Source organism: Tigriopus californicus, chromosome 6 (genome assembly GCF_007210705.1).
Source record: "Tigriopus californicus strain San Diego chromosome 6, Tcal_SD_v2.1, whole genome shotgun sequence".
NCBI classification, from domain to species: domain Eukaryota; kingdom Metazoa; phylum Arthropoda; class Copepoda; order Harpacticoida; family Harpacticidae; genus Tigriopus; species Tigriopus californicus.
Window position 1 is genome coordinate 7795767 of NC_081445.1, and position 27719 is coordinate 7823485.

Genomic DNA, 27719 nt, shown 5'->3' on the forward strand with positions numbered 1-27719 from the left:
AGTTTCACCTTTATAGTTTTATTTTGCACTTTTAGCTTAAAAGTGCGCATTTAGGTTGAAATCATAACTTTCTTCAAGTTAAAATTGGTTTCAAAGTTTGACATCAAAGGCTGCCGCCAAAATAAGGATATGAAAAGTCAAATTTTCAACCATTGAATTCAAATATTAAATTATGCAGGCCCAAAGAACTTCACTTTTGGTTGAGAAGCAAGGGAGAACAGATATGAAACAAGCCAATTTCAAGTCAAGAGACAAGCCAGGGACAACTGAGCTAACACAAACGGAATAAAGAAAAAGACCAAGAGGCCAGCCAACCTTTGCCTTGATCAACAAACTCCTCAGACTATTAAATATGAGGATTACGATCAATGGAGGTAGCACTTTTGTTCAAAAAGGGAAAGAGTTTCAAGATTTTAAAGGCTGTGCACCCTGCAAGAAAGACCTGGCTAGCTTCTACCACCAGTGCAGTGATATTTTCCCCGGATTTTGAGGATGAAAGCCTCCCAAGATGCACTCATCATCCATCTCAAGACACATCAACTGGGCACCAAGAAAGTGGCATTCAAAAATGATGAACTTTGTTTGGTTCATTTGGGCTACTCAGCTTACAAATTGATAACCAAGCTCATCAGGGTAGTATTGCCAGGGTGGTTGAGGTGATGGCTCCCACTATGGCTAGGCTTGGGGGCCAAGTTTGACTTTTTAAAACCATACAGGTTGCTTGCCAACTTGACAATCCAGGTTACTAGATAGAACAATAATGCTAGCTTTCATTGGCCTGAATATTCTATCATAAAGGACTTTTAATGATCAGTAACCAAAGCTCTCAAGGGAATTTGTGACTAGTGTCCAGTAATCAGTGTTTATGATCATGCTCAGCTCAAATTGCTATCCAAGCCTGACAGATCCAATCCAGGAGATCCAGCCTCCAAATGCACTATTATATGTGTTATGTATTTGGAGTGTAGAACCACAATAGGACATGCTCACGGGGGTCTTTGTTTACCCCTTTGCACTTGAGCGCCCCCTTTTGACTTACGAAGGGATGTGTTGAAGTTTTGGCTATGGCATGCGTCAATACCAATAGCGTCGAAATAAGCGGAGCTGCTACACACAAAAAACAAAGGATAGAGCAAGAAACGATATAAAGGTAAAACTTTAAGCTCGCTTTGAGACAGAAGTTCAATTGTTGGTTGAAAAACCGGTGGCATTTTTACGGTTGACACATCCCTACTTATCCGAAAGATGGCGCTTGGGCGCAAAGGGGTACAAAAAACCAAACAAACTGAGGCTCCGATCGTATCCTATAATTTGCAAACACCAAAGTGAACAGATCAGTGTATGTAGGGACATTAAAGGGATAATTATGTTCTTTCTTTGAAATGCTGCCAATCATAATTAATGCTGTAAGTCTGAAATTGCTTTTTCTTGTCTATATTCTTTTTTAAACACAATAGAAGCCTTTAACCAGTAAACTGGTCAAAACTTAGAATTAAGAAAAAAGCACATTTTATGTTTGATATGATGTGCTATCCTCATTGTCATCGTCTACTTGTTTCGTAGATTCACATTTATCATGATATGACAAAAGATTGCAATAAGGTACTTGTATTTTTTGAATACAGGATAGGCAATCATGCTCTTAAGTTGTTAATATATGTTTTTACAATTCTGTTTTAAAGTCAAGGCAAGTTTAGGATCTTGATCTACAGATGCAAAAACTGTCCTATAGCAACAAAGATATCCATGTTGTACACAACTGTCACAGAAAAAAAAAATGAAAGGCAGTAATATGTAAAATTGCCAGTAGGTGTGAATAATACGCCATCATCCAGAAAATTGTCCATTTATAATACATACATAGCTAAAATTATCATTTTGTTGCTGTGTCAGATAGTCATTTAAATCTTACTCAAGTGATAACTTGTAGCATAGAATGATTAAAGCGTACCTACTAATGACCTAAGTCAATTCTTGATTTTGAATGAGGCCATATTAACTTTTGTCCAACAATGTAAGTCAATGTAGAATTATTTTAATACCCATATCAAGAAAGTATTCGGCAATGGAAGCAATCCATCTTTCGAAGAGAAGACGTCTGGGAGTGTAAGGACGGCTTTCCACTACGATGGAAAACCAGGATTGAATCCGGTTTGAGGATAGAATAGGACTAGTGCTGGGGCGAGTGAGTGTCCTCGTGTCGTTTACTCGATTTTGGAGCAATTGCCCAGATTCGAGTTCTTGCTCAAAGGCTAAAGTCCAAATTTGTGAAAAAAAGTCATGCTTTGGTTTAGATTTCGCAGTACGAGTCTTTTTCTTATACTTGAGTACAGTGAAAGACTTCTCTGGTGGGCTCGCCATAGCACTAGTCTTGCTTCAAGCCTGGTTTTCCATCATAGTGAAGGGCCACCCTAAGATTGATAAATGTCACGGGTAGTTAAACCAGTTAAACAGTCTCATCATGTCTTGAACACATTTAGGCATTTTTTTTCGCCAGGTTTTAATATGAACTAGAACCTTCAAAGCAATAAAATCAAAATTGGTTCTTACGGTTTTGCGAGCCAGAGAAATGTCAAGATGTAGCCATGTCCATACCCATATTCATTAAAACTTCAGAAGGCAGCTGAACCCCTTTTTACCCGTAGTACTCTCAAGACAATGTCCGGATGGTGTCTTTACAAAGATACGTTTATTATTACATATACTATTCTTCGTTGCCACACATCAATAAATAGGTCTCCAAACCTTATTGGACAATGGTGCAGTTTTGATATGACAATTTGACAGAGATTTTGGAACTAGCACAAGTTGTTGCCGTATTATTATTCTTGTTCATTTAGTACTTGTAGCAGCGGCAGTTACAATTCATCATGTTACTAACAACGATTGTGCTGTATTGTTATGCAATAATACAGTAGTTATTATTCACGAGACATTTGTTCAACGTTGTTGCTCCGGTGTTTTGTTTCATGGGGGTTGTTCAATTGATTTTACCATTTTTGGAGTCTAACAATCACAGCCTTTGAGGCAAGATCCGGCCAACATAGTCCGGATTTTCCAACAAAAATACAGGTATCCACTTTTACCAACTTCTTCCGCGGTTTGCAACTTGTATATGGCAAATACTTGGTTGATGTTCTTCAAGACAATTTCATTCAAAGGGTTTCAGAGTCTAACCTACGCTTGTGTGTTGATCCAAACAATGTCTCAACGAGTTTTCGAACATGATCCCGGTGGACATTTTGTTGAGCCAGTATACAAATATGGATTTTCAGTGGCCAATCAATCATATGGGTGCAAAAAGTAAGAGTTAAGGGTGGAAGTTACAAAATCCACGCTCGAGTGTTGTCTTTTTCTCCTAGTTCTTCATCATTCATATGAGTGCCCATTAGCAAGCATGAATACTTGTTGTGGTCGTGGTAATAAACCTCAATTCACCAGAAAGAAAACCTTCGTCAGGTGGTGGGATTCCCCTTAGCGAGAGGCCCATTGTTCCCGGTAGGCGTGTCACTAGAGGTGATGAGTGAATCGAGCTTAACAGGCGAGGTCCGAGGTCGTGGTTTGATTCGCTCGGACATCTCCCACAGATCGTTTTCCGACAGAGCGTGCTCGAAGTTGTCAAAGTATTGGACGATATCCTCCTTACGTTGGAAAGGATAACTTTCCCGTTTGAAGCGCCGAGTGTTGTCCTGGAATTAAAGATACATCCACACATCAGGAAGAATGGTCGATCGCCTGGGCGGTAGAAATAAAATCATTTATAAATAGAGTTTGGGGGGGGGGGGTAAAGGTAGAAAAAAGGTCAGCAAAAAAGATAACAGGTGACAAAAAAGAACAAAACGTAGCAAAATCAGTCGTAAAAAAGGTGAAAAACAGTAAAATTTGTTAAGAAATCAGATTTTTTTTTTGTGTAAAGTCAAACATTATGGTGATTGATAGAGATGGGGGAAATTTGCAAGAATTTTGTCCCCAATAAATTTATGATAAAATAAGAGAGAATGATTGAAAAATACATGCGAAAAGACAAAAACGGTGTGCATTTTTATTGTGCACATTTTTGCGTTTTTTCGGCGCTTATTTGCAGCTGTTTTTAAATATGAATAATAGGTCTCTTCAAAAGGTGCGCCGTAGTAAGGGATGGTTTTGAGGGAGTTCAGTCATTCCATTATGATCCTACTGCCAGCGGTTAAAAACGATTGTTTACCCACCACCCTGCATTTCAAGCTTAAAGTTGCTTATTCAACTTACAAAACTGATCTGACCTGATATTTGGCTCATTCTATCTCAAGCGGCAAAACTCAATTAATTTCAGTGATCAGTTTCGTCAACTTAACAAGGTTAAAACAGTTGAAGCACAATGTTCTTAAAGTCAAGCAAGTGATATTTTTTAAATGAAATGATTAACTATACAGATTCAAAATATGATCAGAAAAAGGCATCTACAAAGACCAAAAGGATAGTTTTTGACCCGACGTTTGAATAAGGTTAGAACATTTTCAAGATTTTGGTGTTCCGATAAAAAACTGCTAGTTGTTAGCACTAGTAAGAAAACTTTACCAAAAATAGAGTGGGCCAAAAAGAAGCAACATATTTTTTCTGGTTTGGTTGTGTAGGGCTCGTTGGTAGTCGGTAGTGTCGTCGGCATACGTCGAGATCACGTTCTAATGTTTGACACTAGATCAGCTCACGAAAACCCCAAACTCGGGTAGTGTATGAACATCAGTTTTAGTTTGAGCTACAAGAACCTAGATTGCCAATTTAAAAAAAACCTGGATATTAAACAGACCACATGCATAGCACACATAGTATGCATAGAGGAAGAATCTCCTCCGAAGATGGCGTGAGTTCAAATCCCGCCGTTTAAAGTAAACCTTATGTTGTTCATTTATCTTCCTTAAAAACTTTGTGAAAATATGTATGAGTTCACTTTTAGTAGGTTTTAAGTAAGACATTTTTTTAAGCAAAATTCCAATGCTACCCTTATTTCAAGGGCGAACTAGTCCCGTCAATTGCAATTTGCTTGTTGGATCAGATAGTCTATGATTGACGAGTTCAATAAGAGTAAATTTTTCGTCTTGAGACTGTTGGGGATTGCATTCCCAACAGCGGTAAGGAAGTGGGGCAGAAAATCTGCCAAAAATTAACTGACACCATATAGTGTAATCCTTGAATAGAACAAAAACATAACGCACATGCCGTGCATGAACACATGACGGGTCTAACGGTAATAAAATAATACTTTTTCTATAGCTTCTTGTTTTGTAGTGGTTGGTCTTGTTTAATTCTTCACCACTAAAAATCAGGTGTCATCATGTCCATTCTCTTACCAAGATGTTGTATTGCTGCCACCGTTTGGCAAAGTTTACTTTCCCCTTAACGAAATCGCTATTGCCAATGTGAACGAAAGTGAGATCTTGAAGAACCAATCCCATGTACGGGATCACCGGAGGTCTGCAGAATTAGAGGAATAAAAGCCGTCGTTAGTTGTTCAATTCAGTCAGTTCTAAAAGAATATGATTACTTTGCATGAGAAAGGGCCTCTCTGTAGGCCTTAAAGGAGCCAGTGAAATCAATGATAGCGCTGTACTCTTTGATGGTGTCCACGATCTGCTTGGACCACTCCAGACGACGAATGGAGGCCGAGTCCAAGGCCGACAAGAAGGCCAGATAGGAATTGAAGTTATTGTGCTTGCGAAGGAACTTCATCACTTTGATGAACTTCATGATGAGGCGTTCCCTCTCTTTGGGATCGCTCTCCTGAAGGATCTTGGTCCTGAGAATATTAATGGATCGAATTAAAAACTAACTGTATACTTGTGTACATTGAACCCGAGAACGTTTACCTGCACCAAAAGCTCATGGCGTTAAAATGTTTGGTGAACTTGACCAGATTGGGGGATTTTTCCTCGTTTTGCTCCTTGACCCACAGTAGCAACTCCCCTGGTTCCAATTTCCAGAAGTGTTGAGCATCCATAAGTGTGATCTGTTCAGCTAAATCCACGGACTTGAACTGGAGGAGGTTCAAGGGTTTATCTGGAAGTGAACCAAACATCATTGCTTCCAATCCTAATCTGTATCTGATCTCGATGATCGTGAAATCCTTCTGATTTTCTTACCACTAATGGTGAGTTTGCCAAAGTCAAGATCGGGTAAGAGCCTGGCTCTCCGCTCATCGTACTTTTGGATGAACTTAATCCTCAAAGCTCGAGCCAAAATGAGTTCACCATGCGAGACCAGTTCGGCAATGAAGTCCGACAGATTTTTGATCACATCCACTTCTTGAAAGTCGCAATCAATCAGTGAATCGACGACCCGTACCTGCAAACATCGTGTTTGAGAGTAATACTTAAAAAATCACACGCCAAGAATTGTATGGCTTAGAACGAGCAAGCTTTGTGCAGCAAGTTCAATAATAAAGAATTGACTGGTTTGGGGGTCAGTGGCTATCTGTGTCGGTTCCAACCTACACAGTGTACGTATGATCCATGACTTACAGAATATTGCTACCTTACCATAAGTGAGAATGAGCTTCTGGCTGCTTTCAAGTGGACGGAGTCTGTACTTGGATTGAACTTGCGGAAGCGATACTCCAATTTCCAGAGCAAAGCCAATGAGCTGATAAACGTCCGATATGTGAGCAGAAACGCATCTTGATACACGAAATCTCGATTGGTGCTTTCCGTGGCCAGGATGATGAGTTCATCTACATCACCCGCTCGGAGTTCGAGGATCCCTTCGGAGTTGTTGACGTAGATCAGGGACTCCCATTTTTGCATACCCAACTTGTTCAAAGGAGAGTCGTCCGAGATTTCGGGCAAGACCAATTGGGACGAGCTGGCTGAGGTGTTGGCGGTGTGATTGGTATGATCCAAAGATGACGTCTGACTAGTGTTTCTGGATTCAAAAGAAATCGCTCAGAACTTCAGGATCAATTTACTTGGCACTTCAAGACTTACTTGCTAGATGATGTCCCATCTTCGAGCCGATCTCGATCGCTGCACCCACTGGTGATGCTGCCATTTTGAGGGCGTTCTTTGGGTGGTGGAGGGTGATGATGATTTTGGTTCAATGAGTTGAGTATTTGGTGGTGTTGGTGATTGTGATGGTGATGCTGGTGGTGATGGTGATGATTTTGAGGTACATGATGATCACTGGTTCCGGATGTGACAGATGCATTGGAACTGCTGGCAGCTGACTCAGATGAGAATCTTTTTGAGTGGCTCGATGACGAGGGTGGGACGAGATGTGGAGGGTGTGGAGACGGTCCATGAGGGATGACCATGGTACCATCGCTCTCCCTGACTATGGGAATGAGCCGCTCACGGTTTGTGTGCAACTCAAAGGAGGTGGGACGACACAGAGGCGGGGCTTGATTGGGGGGCAAGGAGGGTAGCTGATATTGTTGACTGGAGTTGGCCAGTATCTTGTGCTGACGGTTCTTTTTCGGAGGTAACGCTGGAGGAGGTTGATGGTCATCTGGGGGCACAGTAAAACATTGAAAAGAAAAATAGGTCGAATAATGACGCCGATCTTGAACCAAAGATCCAAAACAAAGTCTATCTCACCGATGATGTCCGGAAACTGCATGGGAATCCCAACAGGAAGTCGAGACAGATCGATATTTTGTGTAAAGAGGCCTTGAGCTGGTGGAAAATTGAACGCGGAATTGTCGGGAACGAACTCGCCGAACTCGTGGTAATTCTCCGCCCAAACATTCTGGAGGAGCATCTGAGTTTGAGCGAGGCTTTGCATCAAATCTTCCCCTGAAACGAAAATCACGATATCAAAGCGCCCGCAAATTCAATTAGCATCTTGGAGATCTCACGGGAAGGAAGGAGTGATTGGCCCAAGAGCTCCATGTAGTTGAGGATATCGCGTTTCTTTGGTGGCAAGGGGGGCGGGGCACCATTCATCCCATCAGAGGAACGTCGCTCCGAGCGAATCATGAAACCCGCCGGATGGACACTCACGGCTCCAGGAAAGGCAGGCTCCACTTTCTTTCGACTGCACAAGTCGAAGCTATGGGACGAGCTCAATTGCCCATGGGACGGGGCCTGGGCCGACAATGAGGACGACGAGGAGGGGTCATGCTGTGACTTTTTACGCTTGTACTCTTTCTTTGGTAGGTTGGGAGGCGGAACGGGCGGAGGGAGAATGCTCGACAAACTATTGTGACCCTCATCTCGAAGCGAGAGCTCATTGGACCCAAACGAGGGACTCGAGGGCAGGGTCTCGGTGGTGGTAATCTCGTCGCCAAAGCAGGAATCTCGGCTCAAGTTGAGCGGGGACGACACCTCGTCGATGTAGGGGAACCCGTGGCCATCCGGCAAGGTCGTGTCCAACCCGTGGGGCGAGGGCAAGTCGATGTTGGGGTCGTAGCTGAATTTCGAGGACTTGTTGAGCATGCTCTGCTGCATTTGTGGGTCGAAGAGCGGGTTGGAGAACCAATCCGCACTCCCGAGATTCAACGAGTCCCGATGATGCTTCCCGTGTTTGGGCGGGAGAGGGGGAGGCGAGGCGAGCTCGTCGCCATTGCGGATCTTGCGACTGTGGTGGCGACGGTGGCGGTCTTCTCGCTTGCGCTTAGGTAATCGAGGAGGGGATGGACGATTGGGATAGTGCTCCACATCGGGCGATGAGATGTCGGGCAGGGAGTTGTGAAGCTGACTGGCCTTCTTCAAGGGCTTGGATCCCGACCCGTGGGCGGGACAGTGAATTTGATTGATAAGATGGGCCACGGCTTTCCGAACGGGATCTACCACGGTCTCGCTGGACTCTTCGGTTTGTTCCAATGAACCTGTTCAATTGAAAGGTATTTTGGTTCAACATCTGATTATTTCTCGATATTAAACGCCAGTCACATGTTTAGTCCACTCACCGGAGACAATCACCGCATCCGCCCATTGCGTCAGATTGGAAATGGTCGTGTACAGCTCCCCTAAGGCCCCGGTCAGATTGGGGTCGTCTTTGAGGTCCGGATCGTGAAACACGAACGATTGCAAGCCGACCACTCGCTCCAACACAATTGAGGCACATCCCGGGAGCAATTCCAAAGTTCCTTTGGTGACCGCATCCTGAGAAAAAAGCACAAAAGTATGAATGGTATGAATATACATATGAAGAAACGGTCCTTCGTACTCATAGGTTCAAATATTACATATTCTCTTACTAACCTGAAAGTAACTCAGAGCCAATTGGACATCCCTAGCCAAAGAATCCGTGTTGTGCTTGGGCTCCGAGTATCCAATGAGGTTGTCCGTGGAATTCGTCTTTTTGGCCAATTGAATGGCAGTCTTATTCACGGGCTGACCGCCCCTGGACGACGACGAGGAGCCCCCAGTGTGCCCGGCGGAGTGAACGCGCTGCGGCTGTCCTTGGTCCAAAACCACGTGAGCGGGAGTAGCCTTGTCATGTGTATGGTGTCCCAGGGCTTCGAGCAGGTTCTCTTTAAAGGAATGGGCTCTGGATGCGATCTTGCCTTTCATCCCAATGACCATTGGGCGGCTAGACGTGGTGTTCATGCTTGAGAAACCTAGCAAGGGGATATTCCGCAGGAGGGTCTGTCATCCGGATCCTTGGACAGAACCTCGATACGCAGTCGTTCGGTGATCATGATGGCAATTCCTGGAAGAAGTAAAAGGGAAGGTCATCAAGAACTTTCTTTGCTTGTACTTTGAAAATGGATGGATGGATAGATGGATGCCTTGTCTTTTGTCTTGATTTTAGTCGCACTAATGGCTAATTGCTGCCTGCCTACCATGGCCATGATTTGAGAATGAGACTGCCCATTTGCTTCGAGCATCCGTCAAAAAAGAGTGGACACCCAAATGTTTGCATTTCGCACAGTCGCGTCCACCTTACAATCGAGTCCGGGCAAAAACAACTAAACGAGGCTTGGACTTGGGAAGCGGATTTGGATTTCTTGGGATTGTTTTCTATATCTTGGGGTCTGAATCGTTCAATCAGATTGAGAAAGTTAATTTGTTTTCTGGAACCATCACATTCAGCACTTCAAACACAGTTTTGCCAAGTAGACCTTCTTTCTTGATGCAATCAAGAAAGGTCAGCTTCATTTTAAGGCGTTTAAAGCAGCAAATTTTCAGGTCTTGAACTGGAGCTCTCTGGTCTGCACCCGCAGACACGTTCTTTGTTGGTACCAGGGCTTATCTGAATGTCCGAATATTCACAAAAGATCCAACAATACAACGAATGATGTCTCCTCCGTTAATTCAAGATTAGTCTTAAGAAACGTATTTGCTTTACTCTTTGGACTTTACTTTACTCTTACTCTTACCAGCACTTTCCTTTTTTTTTTTTACTCGGCACTAATAGGGACTGATCCATTGTTAGGAGCAAGAACATTTTTTCGCAGCTGAAGATATAATTTTGAAATACAAAAACTTTGAGCAAGAAGTTCCCAACATAATGCTTCGCAAAGATTCGGCGGACCATACTTATATCAGCAGTCCATGCCATATTCGAAATGCTCTTAATTCCTTGTGTACTTTGTACAAAGTCCATCAACAGTCGTTTTCGAATACTGACTCACACAATTTTAACACGGATCTGTTCCTTCAGTGGCAGTTTATTCGTTTTGATTTTCTCTCTTCTGTTGGGCATCATCCTCCCCAAGTCCCCATTGGGGTCTTCTAACTAGGGAAATTGTGTGAGTCTGCATTTCTTTTCTATCGATTGGACTGAGGGATACATTTTTCACAAGATATTCCACGACACCTGCAATAATGACAAGTGGATTTCTCAGATTGCTCTTCTAACTTCAGTCCTGTGCGAACGTAGTACGGAACATCCAGTATTAAGGAGTCGTTCGTTGTCCATGTGGTTGATCACTCGGTTAGTCATCTGTTTTCAGGGTAAAGTATGGCGGATGGAATTAGCTTCATTTACAGTCACCGAAACCCACCAGGTTCGTCCAATAGTATCCCCATGACTGCCTGTCCTAACTGGATTGGGTTTAGATTTCTTTTTATTGAAGCTGGTTTCACTTTTTCGTCGTACGTATGTGTGTATGTAGGGAGCCATTAATTCATTAATTGGCACTACTTGCACAGAGCAACCACCACCACCACCAAATTGAAGCCATGTTCTAACGGAACAAAGGACTTCTCGGAATTGGGTTGGGCATTTACATGTTCGTAAAGCTCCCTGGCGTAAATATACATTCGTTGAGTAAGGAGAAACACAGTAGTGTAGCAATAATAGTAATAGTAACAGTGGTAATGTACGACAAAGCGAGGCCGAACAAACAAACCAAAAAGGAGCGTGTGCCAAAAGTTCAGGGTTAACGGGGCTCGATTGCTTCCCATGCTTTGCATAGTGTAGTAGGACTTGCTTATGCCTGGCAATATGATGATGATGATCATGATGATGATTCACAGGTGGGTTTGAGTGGTCGGAAACACCTCTTTCGTGGAAATGAAAGAATAAACGGCCTCAATATAATCTAGTTTCTAGTTCTGTACGCAAACCAAGCACTCCACGAATGTACGTACATATCTATTGATGTTGGCAAAAAGTGAGAGGCTTAAGAGCGGTGATGTCACTCGTTTGGTCTTCCACCGTCACACCAACTATTTGGAGGAGACTTGGTGATTCTGGAGGAGTGAATGAGAGAGAATGGTGCCAAGATGAGAATTGAGATCAGCATCATGAATAGAATCACCGTGTGTTGCCGGATGATTCTTTTGAACGCCCTCCAAATAGTTGTTCGAACCAAAAAGCAATGCCCTCGTTGCTCGCGGTACATTGTTGGTCCCATTCATTTGGGGGGATTAAATTGCTGTCAAGCATTACGTACCTACCACACTTCTTGGAAATCGTGGGTGGCAAACTAGCGGCATTGAATTGACAAGGACGCAACACTTGATGTATTGTTTAATGAATCATGATCAACTCTTCTGTTTGAATGAGGTAGACTTGAATTTCTCTCGTAAGGACAATGGGTTGGCGTTTTGGGAGAGTTCAATTGAATCAGAAGTCCATATGCTTTATGCGTGTCAGAGTGGACTTCCCTACTGTACTTTTAGTATACTTGCTTTGGTCTGATGTGCTAGCAAATGAGTCCAGGCCCTGCGAGTATCTTTCAATTGTCCTCACAGTACTAGTTTTCAAATCTGTGAAATATAAATTCAATACATAGCTCTGATCCACGGTCCTCCTTCTACCAAAGTTCAAGTATCTATTTTGACTGTACTTAAACTGGCATTCTTAATGTTGGTAACAACTCATCTTTCGTTCTCTTATTGGTACTCAGAGGTGGAGTTTTGAGCTAAGTGATGTTGATGGGGATGGCAAGCATATTCTTTTTTTCGGCCAAGTTCTATGACGAAACCCTATTTCTACATTGTAATACGTCAGAGATGGTTTTAGTGTGCTTCAATAGCGTTCAGGATTAGTACACACACAACATATGGGCTACATCCGTGAAGAGAGCGTCATTCCAATTGATGAATTGTGATGATCATGATGATTATGGTTCTTTTGCCCTGAACTTCACTTTGATCGAAATATGTGCCAATCGAACACAGTGGGCGGAGGGATGCAGGATTTCGAACTTGAAAACAAATGTAATTGGAGTCATCGTTCCGAAGAAGACGAAGAAGAAGCAGACGAATATATCCCTCTCGTGTCCTTCAGAATTTGAATTCTACTCCCTCTCTGCAATAAAGGTTGACCTTTGAACTGGGACACATTTGCTCTGGACTTGTGCAATGCGCACGCATCGAGTCGAAAGATTGCATATTGGCCAAGAAAATCGTTTGAACTCTTGGAAGACATTACTATCTGGCTCTTGAACGAGATTTGAGCTCGAGTTTATAATGACGCCTCGTGCGAAGTGAGTGAGTCCTGAATAGATTTTTTTCTTTTGGCTGTGTATGTGTATCACATTCAACTAACGGGGATGGCAAGAGAATCGTGCGATGAGAAGTCCTACCATCACGAGAGAGTGTCTTGAATAAGAAAGTTTGGAAGGAAGAGACATTTGGAAAATGTACACCACAAAGCAGATGAGCACAAGATTGAAGGCCGATGGTGAGACCGGCCAAGCTATATCGTAAAATGTGAAAATCTAGCCAATTTATCATGGCACTACAGCGTAGACGAATTGATGTTGTTCTTCATGGTAGAACTCCATAGGCTTTGGCTGCTCTGCAAATAACAGTGTTCGAACGCTCTTTTCTTCTTGCGTGGGAATTACGCGAATGAGGAAAGAGATGACGAGGACCAAGACAATCACCACCATTATCGTCATCATCACCGCTCTACGTACGTACGAGATGTACGTACACGTACGTGAGTGAGTGCTTGAGCGAATGTTTGTGCTAAAATTCCGATCCATCCATCACTGGAGAATCTCAAGCATGCACATGTACTGTACCCTCGTTGGGATCAAATTGATTTATCTCTTGATGATCCCCAAACGGACTTTCATCAAGATGGTCTGGCCGCAAGACTTCTTTCCAGCGCTCATTTTCGCACTCTGCTGATGCAAATTGAAATTCATGTGAGGTTTCTTTTCGTGCAGACTTTTATGTCCTCACTCTCATGAATGACCTGAATCCAATGAGATGATGATGATGATGATGATGGAAATAATGATTCTGTCTTCCAAAAGACGCCCTTGATAAAACTGAGGCCGGAGCAATGGACTCACGTTTTTCTTCCATTCGACGTCTTCATCAAGATTAAAACACCACGATCTAGCTATCAGGCTAATAATATTCTTCTACAATACTTTCTAGTTCACGTCGTCTACTCGAAGACGAATGTCTGCGGTGCCTACCTGAGATTGTGGTTTTCCGTTGTCAACAGTAATATAGAATAGCCATTGTAAGGCTTAAAGATTGTTTGGTACTTCTGGATGACACTTCACTGGCACTCCATCCCACGGATTTGATTTGAATACGACTTTTATTAGTCAGTGGGTGAGTCAGGTAATCTAAAGTTTGGCGCCAATCGGAGGAGTCACTGATCTCTATTCACTGGTTTCGACAGTGCCCAAGAGGTGATTCGTTGGATGGTTCAATGGTTGGTTGGTTGGTTGGTTGGTTGGATGGATGGAGGATGGTATTCACAACCGTCTCCGGACTTATGTGATGCAATGTAGAAATGCCAAGTGCGGATTCAAGAAACATGGAGATCTTTATCACGAAGCATTGGTGTCCTTCGACACTTTCACGTTTCGGTGTTTTGCTTCTTTTGCCCGAATCGTTTGGCTCACATGTGGATATCCGATATCTGTCTTGAGGCTTGGCCTTAATTTGGCAATTCGATGAAAGTGGCGTTTCTGTGATTCTGTGAGAGCGACAATGGGTTGGTGGTGGCCTATGGTTTGATCATGGCTGATGTTTGTGTGACCACCATGTTATGACAATGAGCACTAGTTGGGAGGAACCACTTCAAGTTGGTTCCATCATCATCCTGTCTGTCTCTCTCTCTGTTTCTCTCGCTCTCGCTCTCGGACTCGGTGTGTGCCTTGGCCAAGAGGAGCATGGAGGATATTTCACTTGAATTTTTTAGTGTCTGCAGCTCTCGACTGCTCTTGATTACTGTATGGAGTTACAGTATGGAGTGAGTGACTAGCCTGTATTCCTCGATCCACGACGTTCCTCCTTCTCCTCCTCAAACCCTCCAGTCTCCGCCTGTTCTGCGTTTCTTTCTTGGTATCTGCTGAATTGCTTGCTTGCTTGCTTGCTTACTTACTTGCTTGCCCCCTGACTTGCCTGTCCTCTGTTCCTCCTCCTTCTTCCTCTCTTCGTATTCCTTTTTCCTCTCCTTCTCCTTCTTCTCCTCTCCCACAGTTAGTCTGTCTCTTGGTAAGTGAGCCTGAGAAAGAACTGACGGACCAACCTGCTGGCGTTGGTGATCCGTGGAGGAGAGGGTAGTCAGGGCACTACTACAGTCACACTTGGACCAACCCTACCATGAAAAGTTTTTGGGTACGACATCCTTGGATCTCGAAATTTCACCACGCCCACGTTGGTTAATAGTTCGTCGTGTAACATACCATAGGAAAAAGGATGCATACAATTTTCCAAGAAGCAGACATGTCAAGACTTTACATGTGTATCTCTTGGGGATGTTGGGAGGGTGTGGTTCACAGGAACATTGTGGAAATATTATTACTGTGGCACTAGCTTTGATTAAAAAAATGTCATGTGAAATTGGTTTTTTGCTTTATTGATTTTCCAAAAGCTTTTGAATAATACTAGTTTCAATATTTTAAACAATAGGCCACCAACTCATAGCTTGGAGGATATGTGCCCACTTAACATGCGCAACTTTATTTGATACAAAGCTCACAAAAAGCCACCTTCTTATGTGAACAATCGATTCATGATGACTTCAATTGAGTGCACAAATAAATCATGAAGACCTTTTTCAACTTAGTTATGGGTTTTAAATTCAAATGGATTTTTGGCCCCGGTCTCCTAAGAATATCAATACTTCTATGACTTTACTGTGGAGTTACATAACATTGCCAAGCTTCAAATTACATTTTTGGCAAAATCCAATCAAATTGTGAAACATCATCCAGACAGATGTGCATTTGATGCAACAGACACTGTTGTATGGGACCTGAAACAACACCTTCAGTCCATTTCACTAACTCTTTTAAACCCACCAATATCTTATACTGAACACTAGCTATGAAAACGGGTTCGTTATGGGGAGAGCAGAAATGGATACTTTAATTTTTGAAAAAGGTGCAAAAACTTTCTTCTTGGGTTTTGTCCCACTGTGCTTTGCGGCTGTGAGACAAATGCACACACTGTGGTAGATTTCCATAGAGAGGTTCAGCATTGCAAGCGCCCCTTCAACGTACCTTCAGCGGTGTATGTACGAAGAGGGAATCGAGGGAATGCACCTTTTTGAAGGACGGGCACGGACTACTTGGACCAGCCTCCACGCAATAAATACCACTGCAGTATGGCACGTTTTAAGGGTAAAGCTAAATGTTCCCAATACGACTGTTTTTATTATTCAATTATTTTTGTTCTTTCGATGAACCTGGCCCTATTAACCATGGGATTTGCTCCGTCAATATGAAATGGCTCCCAACCTCGTTGGGAGTTCTCAGCAGTCCGACCGAGTCCGACCAATAAGGACTAGAACGCTGCCGTGCTCTAAGAAGAACAGTTGGAAGGACGAAACCAAATAGTAATGAGAGAAAAAGCAGGAGGACCAGCAAGTGGCGAGAAAGAGAAACACGCCAGAACCAACAACCTAGTTGCCTTCTTAAACATGGTTTGGTTCAAGCCAAGCGAAGGAAGTACTGGAAGTATGGACAATGAACATGTACACACTGCAGGAAAGGCGGCGGGCCAAGCCAACAATGCTGTTGGCTTAATCCCCTTCCAGAGGTCCTTTTGATCCGGTTATATGTACGTTAGGTATCACTTTTTGGAAGGATTCTTCTATTGACCAAGATTGACATACATGTGCAATGTGTCATTGTAAAACAAGCCCAATCTTATTGGGCGGCATGGAGGGGCACCGCCAATTGTAGAGATAGTATTGCAGATTACCATCACCGATGCCGAACTTGAGTTTCTCCAGGAACTCCGAATTTTCCATCAAATCCAAAGCGTTAAAGACGTCATAGTGTCGCTAAGTAGAATGAAATCAGTAATCAGTACAGTTGTCCAATGGAATGGAGAAATATTGTGGGTACCTGTTTAGCCAATATCAGCGCGTCGTTCATAAGGTCAGCCCATGGCGTTGCGTTGGCCACATTGTAGAATGAGTAAGCAGCGTTGAGCTTATTATGCGTAGGATGTCCCATAACCGTAGACGGCAGGGAATAGAAGCTAATGAAGTCCGTTATGGCCTTCTTCTCAGGATGGTCCACTACAAAGCTCTCAACAATACCATCACGTGGCAGAAACCAGTGGGTGAATTCTTCTTCGGAATACACGGGCGCCAAATCGTATCGTTGCAGAAACTGGATAGAAAAGAACAGCACTGTTAGGCATGAAGTAAAGAAGCTTTAATATGTATATTTTTTTGCAGACTTCTTTACCGCTACTGGAATTGAAATCCCAGCAGTTCATGACGAGAAATATATTCATTTAACTTAATTTTCATTTATATATATGGATATATTATTTGATTGACCAACGAATTGAAGTTGGCTGATCTGGCTAATCCTTGAATATAAGGTTGATCCGGAATTTCAGTCAAAAACTTGTCCAAGTCTGACTTATATCCTGCTACTGGATCAATGCTTACATATGCCCTACGAATATCTGAAGGCAGCCAATTGAACAATACAGGAGCCGGAGAAAGAAGAGAGGTGGACTTCATTGTTTTAACTAGCCTGGATTCTCGAGGGCTTGAAGGTGCTCTCAAAACGCACGTTAAGCCTCTACGGTCACTACAATTGACCTTAATATTTGTGTCAATCAGATATGATTATCAAACAGTATTCTTACTATCCTTTATTCAAAGACATCAGGCTCACCTCATTCAGCAGTTTGCACACTTGGGGCACATCGGTGGCTTTGAAGGCCCTTAATCCGGGAACCTTGGTCTCTTCAGGTAGTCGGTAGAGTTTCAAAAGGCGTTGCATAGTCATTTTCCGGCCCAAATGCGAGAACTGGACATCGATCAGCTTTTTGGGGTTGAGCGAGCGATGCCAATACCGACATGTGCCCACGGGTTTGGGCAAAACCACACCAGCCGTGTACACGGCCTGAAAGATACCCTCGCAATTGACGCGACGGGTGATCTCCTTGATGAGCACGGGCGCCAACCGCTTGGAACGGAGTTTCTTGTGCACGCACAAGAAGTTGATCTCCACCATTTTCGTGATTCTGAAACAATCCAAGGCGATCATGAAGACGAGCGCGATGATGGGTTGATGCAAAAAATCCTACTTCTCATAGCATCGAATGGTTGCGGGCACGGCGCTGATGAAGCCCATAAGTTTGCGGCTCCTGGCCACCCGCACCCCACAATGCCATTGTCGAAGACTGCCCGGAGGCTGGAGCGCCCAATGCAGAAACTCGGGCGAGTAATCAAACCGAAACATGTTGTCGTCGTCCTCGACGTAATTCTCATTTAACAGAACGTAGAGCTCTTTTAGCTGAAAGAGGAAGGTAAAAATCAGGTGATTCATGCCCCTATTCTAAATCAATTGTTCTGTGGGGGGGGGGGAACGGTTCTTCTTTAAGAACTTGCGTCAAATTATTAAATTATATCAGGTTTATGGACTCGATAGGTTTCAATATCATAGGGCAGAATTAACTCGAAATATTGCAAAAGCACTTGAGTCCGAGGATGACAAATTTGACATTCAATTTGAACCCACTGATAGTGCGGTCTTTTTTTTCTGCAATGCAATGAAGCCAACTCATCCATTTCCGACAAGCTTTCGATCGTATTTCACCTGAACGGTAAACCCCAAGGAAGGAAGGATGAGTGGGCTGATAACGACCGAAAATGCCAATATCTCAATTGCCATTCTCATAATGGATTAGCTCGACTCTTTGGACGTGAACTTGAAGCCAATATGAACGACGTCTCTCTCACCACTAAAGGGTCATCCAGATTGAGCGTGTCCCACTCGAATCCGTTGGGTAACGAGTACGGCGCCTGTCTGAGCTTCTCATGCGGAATATCCGGGTGAATGCATTCGTTGGTGGTGATCTCCTCATTGATCCGAGGCACGGGTTGGGTGCTCCAGAACTCGAACTCCTTCTTGGCCGCCTCCTCCTGCGTCTTGGCAGATTCCGAGCCTCCGGCTCGGTAGTCCTTCAGAGTAGACATCAACTTTGGGGCGTGGAATAAGGCGGGGGGAGGGGTATAGTCGGGAGTGATAACCGAATGGCAAGTAGGAAGGTATGCGGTGTCAGCTGACAGCAAGCTGCGGAAGATCGAAGGAAGCAGTCTTGCCATTATGGCATCAAGGTGACCAGTTTTTAATGTCATTGTAACAGAGAACCGAACGAGCAGCGTTGCCATAATCCCAAAATAAGGATCAATTTTTCAGCTGTTTGGTTAGAATATTTGGGAGGAGTGGATTCGGAGCAGTCAGGCCACTGATCAGGAGGGATGACTTGGCTTTCCTTGCTCAATCAAGGCTTTGCAGTTTCCTCACCAAGGAGCTAAGTTTGCATGCTTCGGCTAAGGTGACGGGTCACATGAGTCAGGGTGGCCAATAAGTTCGGGACCATGTGAAGCGAGGATGAAGCTAGGAAATTGGGATTATATGATTAATGCGGCACACTCATAGGATAATGGTTTTTGAACACTGACGGGTTTCAGCCATCGTGGGCGTAGGTTTTTGAAGGCTGGACTGGATAGGAAGTCCTATAGGAATGGCCCGGATTTGATCACCTTCGGATCATGTCATCATAGAAGAAGAAGCATAAAAGAATGAAAATCGGGTTTGTTGTGTTTTTTTTACTGCAGCTGAATCGGCAACTAGAGCAGTGCACCTCCAGCCGATTGAAAGCAGCGCCTCTACAATCAGAAACCATGCCCTATCAGCCGTTCAGCTGCTACCCATTCGCTGTGAAAACGAGTCCGTCTGGCTCGCGGTAAACGTTATTCTCCACCGATTACTTGGCGGTGCTACTTTTTAAAACTTAACCTAACCTTATCAAACCTTACCTAACCTAACCTAACACGATATTAATAGCCTTTAAGGTCTCTCTCCAAACCTATCTAACAGTTTGTCACAAATTTAAAAATGAGCACCGCCAACTAATCGGTGCAGAATAACGTCTATCCTGGCTCGCTCGCTCCCTTCGCACTCTCTGGGTTTTGCCAGGCTGGCCCGGTAGCATTTTTTGATGCCAATTTTTGAAAATTAGCATTTTTTCAAAGCTGCTAGCATTGGAATTTTTTTATTAGCATTGGTCTGTTTTTTAGCATTAAACTAGCAGTATTTACATAGTCCAAGCATTGTGAGATCTTGTCTAGCATTTTAGCATTTTTCTAGCATTATTTCACTGAAAAATGACCAAAAGGGAAGAAAAGTGAAAGAAATCTCACAATGGAACTACATTTGGCGGTGTTAACAATGTTCTTTCATAGGATCCCTTTCCCGTTGAATGAAATTGATACACTGTAGCCAAAAAGCTTATTCCATTGTTTACTGTACACAAAGGAAGCAAAATGATTTATTCTAATTGATTCTCAATTCAAAGGGAGATTTAGCCTAATTTCTGTTTGTAAACAGATTTTTGGCCCACCAAAAGATTTTGGGTTGGCTAAAACAAATTCAAAGAATTGATTAATATGGTCAGTGAGTGTTTAAGGACGAAGTGTCAATCCTTAAGTAAATGTAAGTATGGGTTTATTTCACTATAATATTCAAACAAACATAAATGTTTTGGCTAGTTTCATTGTTCTCCGAAAAGTATCCTCCCCCCCCACATTTGAGGAAAACCAAATCACAAGATTCAAAAATAGCAAAAAAACTTCAAAATAGAAGAGAATGACAACAATTGAGCTCTATGGATAAAGAAACTTATTGCAGCAGTTGCTATTGTCCGCTTTGAAGCATGATGCACAATCAAAAAACATTATATCTTATTTTCTTGATCTAATCTCGCCCAAGATGAACATTTTTTGGCCATAAGATCAATCTTAATTGTTTGTAAAAAAAAAACCTTGCTTGTTCAAATCCTGAAAATACATTTTTGCTCAAAAAAACTTGTCACTTTTTGGTGTCCCCTTCTAAATCTCAGGGTTCAAAATTAGGAGAATATCATAAACACAACTGCAGCAATTTTTACTGCCAGGTTTTTCTTTAGATTTTTGTGTTTTTCAAATGGTTTTTCTAAAAGTATAATTTTCAAGATGTTGCCTGAACATGTCCTGTCAAAGAGTGCCAAATATAATTGAATTGTGAAACTGAAGTTCTTTATGAGCACCATGAATACTTTGCTTTTCTTAAAAAAGTAGCATTGCTCTAGCATTTTCGAATTCCAATTAGCATTTTTTTAGCATTGATTTTGCACAAGCTAGCATTACTGGCTGAAAAAAACCTGGCCAACTTGGGTTTTGCTTCCTCTATGATAATACGGAGCGGCTAAGTTGGGATGGTGCGAACCCGAGCTCGAGCCCGAAGGGACCCAAATCCAAAAGGACTCGAGTCTATGCATTCAATATAGGGAGATTGGCCGGAAGGGGCTTGTCAAAAAAGATGATTGATTTTTGAGTTTCTTACAAAAATGAGCCATAACCTCTTCAACGTCATAATTTACCCATTTGAAACACCAATCTTTGACGGGCAATCATTTTAAGCCTGGTCTAGCTTAGCAATTCCAAGGCATGCATGCTTAGCTGGAACTGGAATTTTCAAGGACTCAAGGGATGGAAACTTGGAAATGGATTGAGAGGAAATGATAAAGATAATCCATGGCTAGATCCTAATCTAAGAGATATGGGCATCCTTATGTTGACTTTATGAATCATTGTACTGAACCATTACTCTACCTACATTACCTACACAACATAAACCAAGGCCAATGGTGTTAATCTGCCTACCCATGACTTTATCAGATGTCTGATAACGTCATGGCATGCATTTGGGAGGTTACTTGTACATCGGCTGTGAAGTATTCCAGGATAGGGTGCAAATTAGAGATGTAATGGGCTGGAACCACAGATCATATAACGACTAGATGTCGCATTGGCCCGACCTCAGTNATCTACGGCGACTTCACGCTCCAGTGATTCGCCTCTTGAAGGGAATTGATCCAATATTTTGGAACCACAGGGTTGCCGGAAATAACGGCAATATAAACGAGTCATTTAAACCAATCTTTCAAGCATAAATATTTGAAGCTTGACTATCAGTCTAGGTTCTCTACAAGCGAATTATATTCGATTTCAAGTATCATGGAGACAGGGATGAATTTCTCAAGCTCACTATAAGTCGCCACTGCTCCAGGAAATTTAAAACAGTCAAGACAAATAAGTTAGTGAAACGTGTCCTCCTGTCCTCTTGGAGGTTGAGGGGGTCGCAAATGAAGGCCACATTGAGTTGTACTACCACTTTATTTTAATGATGTTGTCACGAGTGTTAGACTTTGTTCGCAAATAGCAAGTTCATTTGTTGTCCTTATTTCTGGCCACCCTGTAGTCTTGGAACATATTGGTGGTCCCTTTTGAATGAACTGATATCATTACTCGAGCCGGAGTCAACTCGCCAATCTTTCTACAGCGTTTTAGCGAATAAAGATCAAAGGCAAACGAGGAGGAGCGAGCGCAAAAAGTCTGGCTCCCGCTGAAGGCTGTTTTCCACCGCTCGTGTCTGTTTTAGCTAAGATACGTTATCTTTCACCTTTTTGTCGGAAGTTCACAAATTGGGAAACTTGAACAACGGGACTTTGCGCCCACGTTCTCATATTGGTTTTGCCTAAAGCTATCAGGATGTAAGTGTTCTTTTAGTATATATATGTTCTTTTCTTTGCCAAAACTTCCTTACCCGTTCAACTCGTCAAGGTCCACGTGGTTATTCAGCTGATTTCGGTGCATATTCACATGCACATGACTAGAACACAGATCATATAACGACTAGATGTCGCATTGGCCCGACCTCAGTGCAGAGGAAAGTGGATTTTAAGTCAACAACTCTGTACACAAAAAAATAGGAGGGTGACTGCCTGATCAGTAGTAACGACCTACAAAAGCTGGGCATTCAACGAACGCTATCAGTGACAAGCTCACTCTGAATCTGGCCACGCTGGCGGATGAAAAAGCATGAGTCACTGTACACCAAAATTTATGTACCAGCTGATGAAGGCAAGTGTTCGCATTTTTTCTCGCGCTATGCGAGGTCTAGTCATTATATGGTCTGTGGCTGGAACCCAGCTCGAAACTCGACAACAGGCTGAGCTCTGGGCTAGCCCGGAGCTCAGCCCAGCTCGAACTGTTGAAACGTATTTGGCCCAGACCACCTCGAGCTGGGTTTAGACTCTGGCTCAGCTCAGCTCGAAAGGTCGAGTTATATGTCAGCCCAACTCGAAATCGACGAGGCCATGCCTCAGCCCTGACCGAACTCGACGGAGCTCAACTGTGGCCCACATCAGTGTGACAACTTTTGTCTTTAACTGAAAGACAAGCCGAGGAAATATTATGCATGACAATGAATGGTCTGTTGCAATCAACAATTTGGTTGCTACTCAGCTACTTGTTCAATGATTTTGCCTGGTACTCCATCTTTCCTTATGTAGTACGAGAGTTTGGTGAAACCGCAATAAAACCTTGATAAAAGAAAGGTCACAAATCTTTTTTTAAATGACTTGCAAACACTTCAAAGTGGGCGTAGCTTGAGTTAATTTGAATAGTTCGAAGTGCAATTAGTCATTAAGAAAATGTGAAAAAGTTGTGAAAATGCAAAAGTAAGTTCTTAATATGAAAAAAAGAATTGTTGCATTGGCGAAAAGGTCGGTTTAGCCCCATTTAGCCTCTTTGCTGGATTTTTTTTCTGTTACAAAAGGATTGGCACTGAACTACATTCACTTGGTTATCAATTAAGTTTTTTTTCATTTCATTTACAAGAAATTGAAAATTTTAACCTGGACTGTTTCTCTTCATGACACTTTTTTATTTGATACGGAAGTTATGGTACGCATTAGATTAATTTTCCAGAGCCTAGTGTAATGGCTGAGGCAGCTTTTGTTCACTAAATAATTTTCGGCTTTGGTTGGATCAAATCCATGGTGGGAGGTAGAGCTCAACAGACTTTTCCAAACAGAAAACAGGGCGTTGAATTTGAAATTCGAATTTGTTAGCAGACCATTGTTGTAGAAAGTTTAGGAGTTAAGAATTAGACGGTTCATAAATTTTATTTTGATAGTACCTGGGACAAAATTCTTTCTAGAGGTTGGTAAAGCTTATGAAAATCCAAAACAAACCAAAAGACAAAATTAGAACAAACTTCTGGATGCTGCATGGAGTAGATTAAAAAAAAGTTACGAAGGGAACAGATAAGGGTTCAAATGTCAAAACGGCTAAAAGTATCAAACATGTGAAAAATGTAAGAAACGAGTCCAAAATGTAGAAAATAGATAAAAAGTGAGAACAGTAGGTATTAGTTTTTTTAGCCAAAAAGGGCCATAAAAAGTTAAAAGGTTTTAGGCTCAACTTTTTTCCCAAGGTCAGATTAGAGCACAGATAGGAAGCAAGGACCGTGGACTGACAGACAAGCATCTCAGAGCCCGATCAATTGATTTAAGTTAATTCGAATAAAATGGTTTAGATAAACAGGCATCTTCAAAAAGTATTTACCATGCAAGTCGCAATTTGGTTGCATTATTTTGGGCTTAAAACTCATCCTCATCAGACTAAACACGGAACAAAGGGAACTTAGTAAACCAGTAACACAGCAGTTATCGTGGTTAGATCCTATTTGCTTAATGGTCCATGTATGGACAGGAACACTTGCTCTTTACTTGTACAACATTTCATTGGCATTTTGTTAGTTTAATTTTTCGGACAACAATTGCTTGTTAACATCAACTACACTTGACCATTTGTGAAAAATCAGCGGTGTTTTGCTTATGCCTAACTTAGAGGAAATAACGACAATTGTTGCGTTGAGCCAGCTGATGTGTTACATCTTCCAAATATTTCTACTCATATATTTCCTACAGAAATAGCTTTTGTCCTCACTGAGGCATTTCCATGTTCCAAACAATTGAGTTTCGGTGCGGCAAAAATAGCCGAAGATCTCTTTACACCGAGGTCAAGTGTTACTTTTCTCCTAGTGTTCAGCAAGCCTTTTACGAGTAGTAATCCACTTTCGCGTTTTTTAGAACCATTTTAGAAAAGCATTTGAACGAGAAGACAACAGCGATTTTGAAACGAGTGATCATTAACCAATTCAGCTTCGTCAATATTGGATTGAGGTTTTTTTTTGTCCTGGCACGAAAAACATGCCCAATGTAAATGCAATCAAGAAGAATATAGAAGGTCACCGGAGAAGATGGCAGCAACCATCTGGTCGAACTTAAGATGCTTGAGGCAAAGTACGCGCAGCCTAAAAATAGGACTTGGAACTCTGCCACGCAAAAAGGATATGAATACTCTGAAACAAGCGCTGCTCAGAAATGGACCAATGTAACAGGTTCACGAAAATGGAACGGGCAAGCTCCTTATACCAAGGATTTCCTAATTGGTTAGTATTTTTAGATGGACAGTTTAGTGGATGGAAAAAGATGATGCAGAAATTGCAATAAGTCTATTTACACCACAAAGCTTGCCTTTGCAAAAGAGGTATATTATTATGCAATACATTCGGATTAAATCGTAATCATTGACTCAGCAGAATCCTCACATGACGACATTGGCTAACGTTCTCCTTAATAACTTGTTCAATGAGTAGAGAGCATTAGCTTTGAATGATTCATTTCATTGATCTTGCCATGTCCACGAGGAGAGCCTTGAAAACTTTGTCCCTTTGTGTCAGCTATTTGACCATGGTAAGATACAAAAAAAATGAATACATCCGACATGGCAATTACTAGAATCTAGTGATTATTAGTGATGGGTTTCGATCCGGAAAATCAGCTATTTAGCTTGAAGAACCTCTGGTAGGGCTCCCATTCCACCGAAAAAGGGTAGAGAAATGAAGACCCAAGATCAGGAACGAGTTTTAGGTTGCCCTGGTTCCGAGACCTAGAACGGCAGGGTCGCGTTTCGCCACTCATTTAAGGAGTTTATATTTTGATATTGTACTCTCTTTAGCTTGTGATGGGAGCCCTAACCGAGGTCCTTTAAGCTAGAAAGCCGACCTTCCGGATTGAAACACATCACTAGTGATTATCATTTGGTTGTTGGCACGTGGTTTCTTGAGTTCAAGCTTTTATTCGCAAGGTTGCGCGATTTTAGGGCTGTTTGGACGCTGTGCGAGGACCAACCCTCTTAGATTTAAAGGACAAGCTCAATGTTAATTTGGAAGAAATAACATGGATACTCCCAGCATTCTCGATTGGTTCCATTCTGGGAGGATTAATAGGTATGCTTTATCACGAACTTCTAGAAATCTGAACTGTGAACGAGCTTCCCGACAAATCGGTCTGCTCTTGGTCAAAGCCACTCTGAGCCATTTTTCGTATTAAAGTACTACGATGAGGAATGTAGATCACCTTAATCAAAAGCGGGTTGTTTTTATATCATCTACTTGTAAAGTGGTTAGTCTCAAAGTTATGGTGTCAAAAGCTTATGTAACTGAACAAGAGCAAACCGAAAATTCGAATTTTATGTTGTGTTTACTAGATAACTTTGGACATATCTCTTGAGTTCCCTAAGCATAGTTTTGGGATCAAATTTAGCCAAGATCATCTCCTAAGCAAGATCTTGTTGTTGTATGAAGAGCTTATGTGGAATAAAGTGATTGGTTTAGTTCTGAGATAAGATTTTTTTTGCTTCCGTTCGCAGTCCACATCTCTAGAAGACCGTGGTTTTATATATATGCTGGTCTTCAAATATTAAACATGCAATTTGTGTGCCAATCTTGATGCTTCACTTCTTTTAAAAATATCTTTGTTTTAGTATGTAGTATTTAGTAAACCACTATGATTAGTGAAAACACTGCCAAGACATGGATCTACCCTAAGGGTATTTTGTCGACAGTAATATTCCAGCCCCATAATTAAGGCACAAATTGGATGTGTAATGAAACACATTTTAGTCCACAACGGTCAATGTCATCCTATTTTTACAAAGTCGTTTTCATTCATAAGATACTTCATATTTGAGTAAGATTTCAGCGGAATGCTAAATGATAAATAATATTTTGAAGTGAATGGGAATTGCCATTCATTCACTCAATTAGGTTTGGTTTTTCACGGCTCTTTGGTAAGACGTAATTACTTTAAAACCTAATAAGTTTATTGCTCATTTATGTTTATGTTTAGCTTTAGCAGTTTCTTTCTGATTTGCAGTGTAGTTTTTCTAGTTCCAAATCGTTATGTGTAGTTCTTTAGTTTGATTGTATTGGTCCTTTAGAGTTAGAATTTATTGTTCATTACTGTATTGATTTATTTTGTGTTCGACCAGTTAGTTGAGTTTATTTCTGTGCTTTTTTGTTGATGTCCTAGTTTACATATGTTCTTGATTCCTTCCTTTTCTCTGTCACTTACTTCTTGTTTACTATCTCCATCTTTGATTTGTATGTTTAGTTTGATGTGAAGTAGTTCATTCCTATTTTGCTTTGTTGTCCTATGCATCAGGACAAGATTGCAAGCCTTTTACTTCTTTTCTTTCTCTTGGTCTCTTGATTTTGCTGCTCATAGATAGTTCCGCCTGCATTCATGATGGAAGCCATTTTAGGAAAAGTCAGCAAAGAGGCTAAACAATGTTTGGACCTGGTCTTAGCTGGAAAGGATCCTTCCATAGTCAATAAGACAATTAATAAAGAGGCTTTAGTTGCTCTGGTCAATGAAACCAGGGTGCTGCTTGAAGAACAGGCTCACCCAGTAGTTGAGAAATCGACTAATTTGACCAACGTAGAAGTTGAAGTAGTATCTCCTCTTGAAAAAGCGCACGAAAAGACAGTTGTAGAGAAAATAGTCTGTCCTGTTTATCGAAAGCAGCCTTGTCCTGAAGAAGGAAAAGGCTGTCAGTTTGACCACCCTAAATGGTGTCAAAAACTTCTCAAGTTCGGCCTTGAGAAGTACAATAGTAAGAAGGGATGTTCAAAGGTAGATTTTCCTTTTTTTCACCCGTACATGTGCCGT

General features: G+C 42.0%; 3 protein-coding genes across 4 annotated transcripts in view; 1 reads left to right on the forward strand and 2 right to left on the reverse strand.

The window, feature by feature from the left end:
- Positions 1-2670: 2670 nt before the first annotated feature.
- Positions 2671-14664, reverse strand: LOC131882335 (rap guanine nucleotide exchange factor 1-like). 2 transcript variants are annotated; one of them, XM_059229452.1, is made up of 12 exons: positions 13802-14664; positions 9174-9624; positions 8879-9074; positions 7826-8797; positions 7566-7763; positions 6957-7476; positions 6513-6894; positions 6117-6318; positions 5844-6033; positions 5522-5773; positions 5328-5451; positions 2671-3689 (listed from the first exon to the last, which is right to left on the reverse strand). In XM_059229452.1, the coding sequence occupies exons 2-12, from the start codon at positions 9519-9521 to the stop codon at positions 3456-3458; spliced, it is 3618 nt and encodes a 1205-aa protein (XP_059085435.1). In that variant the 5' UTR covers positions 9522-9624; positions 13802-14664; the 3' UTR covers positions 2671-3455. The 2 variants fall into 2 exon arrangements, with proteins under 2 accessions (XP_059085435.1, XP_059085436.1); XM_059229453.1 differs by lacking the exon at positions 13802-14664 and adding an exon at positions 9758-9833.
- Positions 14665-16415: 1751 nt separating this feature from the next.
- On the reverse strand, positions 16416-18764 carry LOC131882341 (glycylpeptide N-tetradecanoyltransferase 2-like; the record flags this gene model as incomplete). The annotated part of the gene is given in 5 exon segments (XM_059229461.1): positions 16416-16629; positions 16694-16963; positions 17483-17834; positions 17898-18106; positions 18553-18764. Coding segments are annotated over 5 exon segments (1202 nt in total), but the record flags the coding sequence as incomplete, so codon positions are not given.
- A 6564-nt stretch (positions 18765-25328) lies between these two features.
- The window catches only part of LOC131882340 (sodium-dependent glucose transporter 1-like), a 4238-nt gene continuing 1847 nt past the window's right edge, over positions 25329-27719 (forward strand). The window contains exons 1-2 of the mRNA XM_059229460.1: positions 25329-25460; positions 25870-25996. Of these exons, the coding sequence (XP_059085443.1) occupies positions 25380-25460; positions 25870-25996 (208 nt within the window). The 5' untranslated portion in view covers positions 25329-25379. The remainder of the gene's footprint in view (positions 25461-25869; positions 25997-27719) is intronic.